Below are 8,319 nucleotides of genomic sequence, written 5' to 3'. Positions count from 1 at the left end.
TATATATATATATATATATCTCGTATACTTGTTATTGTGTGCCATCAAGTCTGTTCCGACTCATAGCGACCCTGTACAGGGTTTCCAAGAGTAGCTGGTAGGTTTGAACTACTGACCTTTCGGTTATCAGTCAGCACCACAGTAAGGCTCCCTTGGTATACTTGACAAAGGGGGGGAAGACATGAAACTCTGGTACCAGTGTCTTGTGCCCTGATAAAATATGGAAGCCAGTATTCCCAAGTGTCCCTCGGGCACCCTGGAGATTTTATACAATGTGTGATGGAAAAATCCCAGATAGGGGTGTTGGGGTCGGGAGAGCATGCTTGAGTTTTCCAGCAGGAGAGGGGCATATGGGAATGGGGATCTTATAGGAACGTGCAGCCTGCTCGTGGATGGGTCATTTTAGGAAGAACAACATGTGGAGGTTGTCTGGTCTGGAAACAGAGTCATAGACTCTCCATTGAAAGTGTTCATGTTCCCTCATGGAGGGAGGGGGGTGGTGGTATGCTCACCCTGAAGATCGAACTCTTAGGTCAGAGTTGTCTCAGCCAAAATGTTTTCCAGAGTGCCCCAAGTCTTAACACCAAAGGAGGAGGAGGAAGAGACCTTTTCTGGGCCCCTCTCACCCCCAGACTTTCTCCCTCAAAACCTGACTTCACTTCTCCACCATGAGCCTGATACAGCAGTGGGGAGCAGGGGGGTGGGTGGTGTTCTGCTGGAGGAGAGGGCAAGAGGATAACGCACAGGGTAGGTTTTAGGTTTGGAGTGTCCTTACTTTACAAGTACAGAGTAGCAGACAGAAGCCTTTGAAATTGGGTGAGATTCAAGAGGTGTGTCCTGCTAGGGCCAGGACTAAGGTGAAAGTGGAGAGCTACCTAGGGCACAACTTTTAAGGAGGCATTGCAACTGCAGGGTTGGCCTTAAAAAAGCAGCAACAATGGGCTCAAGTGTAGCAACGGTTGTGAGATTGGCACACAGTATTTTATTGTGCCTCCTTAAATGTTGAGCCCTAACTTGCCTTTCTTGCTTCACCCTAAGTCTGACCTTCCTCAAATTCCATTTCCACTGTGAGCTTTGTGGGTATGTTCATGAACTTCTCCAAGCCTCAGTTTCTTCACCTTTCAAATGGGCTTGAATATCTACTTTTCAGAGTTGGCAGGGACAATAGAGAACTTTGGTACCACCAGTTCCTTATATTGTTGTTGCTGTGTGGTGCCATCGAGTTGGTTCCAACTCATAGCAACCCTGTAAAGGATTTCCGAGGAGCGGCTGGTGAGTCTGAACCAACTTTGTGACCCAGTGCTTATCCTATGGTGCCACACCAGCACTCCAGTGGAGATTCAATAAATAGCAACTCCTGAGCCCTCTTCAGACATTACTTAAAGTAGTTAAATGGCCGTAAGCAACCAGCACCAGTGTTCGGTTTTACAAAAGGGGCTATATATATTTCAGTAAAACTTGGCTCATTTGGGGAGCCTCATCCTTGACTCTCAATTTCATAGTGCCAACCCACTGTCAATGCTGTTCCTGCTATACAGACCCTGGGGTAAAGAGTGGGTTGATGAGCCCAGGATGGGGTACGGGCAGGGATAAGATGTCTGCCTGTCAGATGCAGCTGGGCTCACCTTTGCTTTGGCAGACACTGTGCGTTAGCAGAACCTCCACCCCCTCAGCTGCCATGAAGATCATTTCTCCCAGAGATTTTGTGGACTTGGTGCTCATCAGAAAATACGAGGATGGGACCATCAGCACGAATGGTGAGCAATGCGGAGCTGCTGCTTAGGTTTGGGGGACACTGGGCTCTCAGCGGACACTGGGCTTCCTCAGTTACCAGAGGAAAGTGCTCCCAGGGCCCTGCTTCTGTTCTGCACCCTTGGTGGCATTTGGGGGGATTCTGTGCCACAGGGGTCTGAGGTGGAAGAGTCACCATGTAGTCACCTCATCTTAAAAGTCTTAGTTTGTATCATTTTACCTTTTGAAATGTCGGCTGAGGCTCAGAGTTTGCACTTGCAGGTTTGAGTTGGACTTCACACAAGCTCAGGATGAAGCAATTTGGGGAACCCATGGGAGTGGGGTGCTGTCGTGGGAGGACTGTGATGCTGTTCCTTTTCCTCAGAGAGGAGCAGAGTTCCTGCCATGGGCCTTTTACACTACCTCCTCCTGAGAACGTATTTCTCTGAGTCTCCATGTTGTGGTAGACAGCTCTGTTGGCTGTGATTTGAGAGGAGGCATCTTCCTCCGCCAACCCATCCCCAAGCCTTAACTTAACAGCATTATAGTGTAGTGGTTATGAGTTGGGCTGCTAACCTCAAGGTCAGCAGTTCAAAACTAGCAGTCATTCAACGGGAGAAAGATGAGGCTTTTTCTCCTGTAAAGATTTACAGCTTCAGAAAACATCTGCAGGGTCGTTATGAGTCAGAACCGACTCCATAGCACATCACCAACAACCACCACAACCAGTATCCGGGCAGGCTTGGTGAAGCCAGGTGTGTGAGTGTGTATGAGTGAGCATGTGATTATAGGGTTGAATGTGTGTGTGTGTGAGTTTTGTATGGATGAATATGTGAGTGTGTACGTATGTTAGTGCTCATGTGTGCATACATATGTATGAATGAGTCTTATGAATGAGTGCATGTGAGTATGTGCTGGGTGAGTGTGTGTATGAGTTTGTATGTGTATGAGTTTGTATGTGTGTGGATGAGTGGATGAGTTTGCAAGTGTGTGGATGAGTTTTTGTGTGTGCATAGTTTATGTGTGTGCATGAGTGTATGAGTTTGTATGTGTGTGTATATGATCTTGTATACATGCATGACAGGGCTTCAGAAAATTCATGAAAAAGTGGAATTCAAAGAATGGAATTTTCCATGACATTTTTTAAGCCCCCTCATATGTGGTTAGATCTATAAGAGTGTGTGTGTCTATGAGTGTGTATGAGCATGTGTTGGGTGATTGTGTATGCGTGTGTATGTGTACAGTTGTAAGTGACATTGGGTAGACAGCGTGTAGGAAGGAACTCAGTGTCAAGTAATAATCTCTTTGTTGACTCCCCCGCCCCAGGTATTTGGGTCTGCATGCACTATGGGTGCCCAACACAAGACAGTTCTGTGGCCATGGCCTGACTGTCTATAGTTCTAGTTCACTGACCATTTTCTCTGTCTTCCAGCTACCCATGTTGACTATCCGTTATGCCCTCCGAAATCCGGTTATGTGAGAGGATTTAACCACCCTTGTGGCTGCTTCTGTGAACCTCTGCCAGGGTAAGACTAATATTCTAAATTGAATGACGTTCCTCATGCTAAGCTGTAATCGCGCCATTACCACGGGCACATCAATTGGCAGTCACAGGAATAAAAATGTCCCACAGCTCTTTAGACCTTGATGCTGTATAATAGAATAGCATTCACATCAGTGACATAATACATGACACGTGAAAAAACCTGCTGCCACTGAGTCAATTCCTCATCATAGTGACAGGTAGGACTCAGTGGGACTGTCCCATAAGGTTCTGAAGGCTCTACATTTGAGGTGCGACTGGTGGGTTCAACCTTTCAGTTTAACAGCAGAGCACTTAACTGCTTCACCACCCAAACCCACTGCCACCAGGCAATTCCAACTCACAGTGATCCTGAATGTTGTTATTAGGTACAGTCAAGTCAGTACTAACTCTTAGTGACCTTATGCACAACAGAGTGAACTACTGTGTGCCGATCTCACAATTGTTGCTTCACTTGAGCCCACTGTTGGTGCCATTGTGCCAATATATCTTGTTAGGGGGTCTTCCTCTTTTTGGCTGACCCTCTATTTTACCAAGCATGATGTCCTTCTTGAGGGATTGGTCCCTCCTAATAATAAATCTGAAGTATGAGAGACAAAGTCTGGCCATCCTGAATAGGGTTTCCTGTATAACTGACTAAATCATTATGGAAGCAAAGAGCCTCAACTTTCTCCTGTGAATCAACTGGTGGGTTTGAACAGCCAACCTTTCAGTTAAAGCCCAATGCTTAACTCACTGTACCACAGTAGTTTTGAACTGCTGACCTTGAAATACCTTCTAATACATGACTGTTGTTGTTAAGTGCCATCAAGTCAGTTCCATCTCAGAGTGACCCTGTATGGGGTTACCAGGGAGCAGCTGGTGGGTTCGAACTGCAAACTCGGTGATTGCTGATCCTATAGCACTGCCCCAGGAGTCCCACACTAGAAATCAGTACTTGGCAAATGGAAAATAATTGTGGGAAGACACAAATGGATTTGAAAAATTCCTTCCTCCAGCTTCCTAAATCAGCTAGGGCAGGTGTCACCGAGCAAACGAGGAAACTGAGGCTCTCTGTTCAGGGTCAAAGGCTGGGAGATTGCCAAAGCATGGCCTGGGTCCCAGGTATTCTCTCAGGTGCTCTTTGAGCATGATCCACCAGTCTGGAGCAGCTGAAGGAGAGAGGATCGTTGTCCCCACCCCATGTTCCAGCCAATGCTCATCACCTCAGACAAGGAATGGGTCAAAGTGCCCAGGCACTGAAGAGTGATAAGAGGCCCCGCCATGAGCCAGCAGCAGAACTGAGTACGGGGACGGGTCAGTTCCCATTTTCCCACAGTCATGGCTGGGTGTTAGCAGGAGCTTTTTGTACAGTTTGAATCACTAGTGGACCCTGGGAGCCACCCAGGTGAACAGTGAAAGGAATAAAACCTGAAGGGATGCAACCTTGGAGTTCCTGTACATCTACTAGGGTGGGAAGAGCTGTGTCCTCCATACATAACCCCAGGAGATGGGCCTTGGTGCTGTAACATTTTCCTAATCAGCCAGACCCAGCACCTCTGTGCCACACTAAGCATCTCTGAAAAGATGGTTCTTAAACATAGCAACATTTTATGCATTTGAAAATACCATCATGGGCTCCATCTCACATACACACATACTCTTGCATCCAATTTTTGTTCCTCAGACACAGGAATGTCACTTCCCCGATGACTTGGGTTGAGGGCACTGGCCTCTGCCTCCGTCTCTTCTTCTCCTACCTGGAAAACCAGGTGTTGGGACCCACCCTCCTGTGATTCAGATCCCATGATTCGGATGGAGAGTGGTTTTCAGACTAAGAGGCAGAGCTCCTTCTTCCCGGAGGCTAATTTCTGTGGCTGTCTCATTTGTAGGTCATGCACCGCGCTATGAAACTCACCTCTCATGCCAGGTAGCAAAGAGGATTGTGTGAATTTTGCAGGTGGAGTGATTAGGGTCAGGGGTTTCTGCCAATCCCAGCTAGTGTGCAGGTTTTGCCACAAGGCTTGCTCTTCCAGCTCTCAGCAGCTGGATGAAAAGTGCCTTCTGTCCCCACGAAAGCCTGATGTTGAATCCTGCCATATGCAGAGCTCTTCTCATAAGACGTTGGATGTGAAACCCACCGAGGTAAGAATTCCTTATTTTACAAATTCAATCTTGTTCCACGCCCTCTGATCTAACAGCTGCTGCAGCAGACCCATTGTTGTTGTGGTTGTTAAGTGCCGTCGAGTCGGTTCCGACCCATAGCGACCCTGTACAGGGTTTCCGAGGGTGTAAATCTTTACGGGAGTAGAAAGCCTCATCTTTCTCCCGTGGAGCGGCTGGTAGTTTCGAACCGCTGACCTTAAGGTTCGCAGCCCGATTCATAACCACTACTCTACCAGAGCAGCAGACCCATAGTGCTACTCTATTTACCTGACATAAATGTGCTTATGCTTACTCAGTCAACAACCCTCAGGTGCTGTTTTATTCTCATAGTTTAGATCAGGAAATTGGAGCCCAGAGAGCTTAAATAGAATGCCCAAGGTCACATGGTTGTTGTTAAGTGCTGTCCAGTTGGTTCTGACTCATAACAACCATGTCCAGGATTTCTGACAAGTGGCTCGTGGGTTTGAACCACCAACCTTGTGGTTCAAACTGACCTTGCAGTCCAGTGCATTATCCTTCAGTGTTATACCAGGACTCCAAGATCACATGGTTTGGACATAATCAAGCCAGAATTTAAATCCAGGCACCTATCATTAGGTATTTTCAATAACCTCCTATGGATTTGAAAGCTGGACAGTGAATAAGGAAGGCCGTAGAAGAATTGATGCCTTTGAATTATGGTATTGGAGGAGAATATTGAAAGTGCCATGAGCTGCCAAAAGAACCAGTAGATCTGTTTTGGGAGAAGTGCAGCCAGAGTGCTCCGTAGAGGCCAAGATGGCCAAACTTCGTCTCCCATACTTCGGACATATTGTCAGGAGGGAACAGTCGTTGGAGAAGGATGTCATGCTTGGTAAGATGGAGGATCAGAGAAAAAGAGGAAGACCCCCAACGAGATGGATTGGCCAAGTGGCATCATTGATGGACTCAAGTGTGGCAACAATAGTGAGGTTGGCCCAGGATCGGACATTGTTTCGTTCTGCTGTGCATGGGGTCGCTATGAGTCAGTACTGACTCAATGGCACCTAACAACAACAACAACAATCATTATAACCTGGAGTCCTGGTGTGGCGCTGTGGGTTAATGCACCAGACTGTAAAGCCGTTTGAACTGCAAAGTCAGCAGTCCAAGCTCACCAGCTGCTCCTCGGAAACCCTAGACAGGGTGGCTATGGGTTGGAACTGACTTGACGGCACTTCACAGCAACATCATTAGAACCTATGCTCCTAATCCATATATTGGAAGACACTCTTGTCTTGATGAGACTTGTCTCATGAACTCTGGATGTGTTGTTAGGCAGGACCAGTCCCCGGAGAAGGACATCATGCATGGTAAAGTAGAGAGTTGACGAAACAGGGAAACCCCCAGTGAGATGAACTGATACACTGACAGCAACAGTGACACAAATATAACGGCTGTGAGGATGGCACAGGACTGGGCAGTTTCCTTCTCGTGCACAGGGTCGCTATGCGTTGTAGCCGACTTAGGCACCTAACAACAACCATCCATATACAGACTTCTCAAAACAGATAAACGTTTCTTGGAGTTTAGGCTCTAGTGTGAGCAGTGGGAGACAGGCAAAAGAAAACACACAAGAAATATCAGATTTTTGTAATGATCAGATCGTCGTAATGATCAGATGTTGGTAAGTGCTTTGGAGAAAACTACAGTCAGATGCAGATGCCAGGGAAAGTGGTAGTGATGGTGTGCCGTGGAGTCGGTTCCGACTCATAGCGACCCTGTATAGAGTTTCCGAGGCTGTAAATCCTTACAAGATCAGAAAGCCTCATTTTTCTCCCGTGGAACAGCTGCTAGATTCGAATTTCTGACCTTGAAGTTAGCAACCCAACTGGTAACCACTATGCTATCAAAAGTGACTATATAGGAGTCAGCAAAAGCCTCACTGGTAGATGACATTTGAAAAAAGGGCTAAATCGGGGCTGTGGCTTATTTGAAGGTGTGTTCCTAGCATACAGCTGCGCAGCTCCAAACTCCCTGAAGTGAGAACATTACAAGTCAGCACAGAGGCTGTGTGGCTAGAACAGATGAGCAAAGACGAGGGTATTTTCCCCTCGATTAGATAGGAAGCTGTTGGGAGTTTTGGGCAAGTGGGATGTGCTCTGGTTTCAGTTTTCACAGGACCACATTGGGTGCTGTGATGAATCTAGAATGTAAGGGACAAAGGGACAAATGGGGGATTCACGGTGCTCTGGGTGAGAGATGGTGTTGCTCTGGGTCACAGCGGCTCAGGGTTGTTGGTTGTTACTTCTCAGGTGGTGGTTATGTGCTATGGTGTTGGTTGTGACTCCTGGGGACCCTGGATCCTGTGTAGAACTTCTGAAGCTGATTTGGGGTTGTTTTCAAGGTGGAGGAGTCTGTTTGAAGTGGAAGCGCTCTTGGCTATCTGCTTCTGTAAAGATTCCGGCCAAGAAAATCCCACAGAGCAGTTCTACTCTGTAACGCATGGGCTTGCTGCGAGTCTGAATCAGTTTTGACAACAAGGGGTTTGGTTATTGGCTCTCTGTGCACAGGAAGTGTAAGTACATTACACTTGTCATCTTAATCTGTCCTTAAGACACACTGTTAGTGGGCCTCCTGATCCCAGCCTACTTTATGAGGAGACCAGGTAACTTGTACCACCACCTCTCTCAGCCCGCTTTTCTCACTCGGCTGAGGTTCCATAACTATTGTTGTTAAGTGTTGTCCACTCACAATTTCCAAGAAGCAGCTGGTGAGTTTGAACCACTGACCTTGTAGTCCAGTGCATTATCTCACAGCGCTGCACCAGGACTCCATGTCCCACAATGCTGTGCACTAGCAGCCTTCATTACTGTTGCCACTCTGTAATCTGTTGAGTTTGCCTTCATTACTGTTGCCACTCTGTAATCTGTTGAGTTTGC

The 8,319-nt window shown here is 47.1% G+C and overlaps 1 protein-coding gene across 1 annotated transcript in view; it reads left to right on the top strand.

Annotated features, from left to right (window-relative positions):
• Window positions 1–8,319, top strand: part of STARD5 (StAR-related lipid transfer (START) domain containing 5) — a 12,435-nt gene that overhangs the window by 2,658 nt on the left and 1,458 nt on the right. The window contains exons 4-5 of the mRNA XM_006870945.1: window positions 1,640–1,757; window positions 3,164–3,257. Coding sequence (XP_006871007.1) covers window positions 1,640–1,757; window positions 3,164–3,257 — 212 coding nt within the window. The remainder of the gene's footprint in view (window positions 1–1,639; window positions 1,758–3,163; window positions 3,258–8,319) is intronic.

Source organism: Chrysochloris asiatica, unplaced genomic scaffold (genome assembly GCF_000296735.1).
Source record: "Chrysochloris asiatica unplaced genomic scaffold, ChrAsi1.0 scaffold00156, whole genome shotgun sequence".
In the NCBI taxonomy this organism is placed as follows: Eukaryota; Metazoa; Chordata; class Mammalia; order Afrosoricida; family Chrysochloridae; genus Chrysochloris; species Chrysochloris asiatica.
Note: the sequence above shows the minus strand (reverse complement) of the source record. Positions and strands in the feature narration are given on the sequence as shown.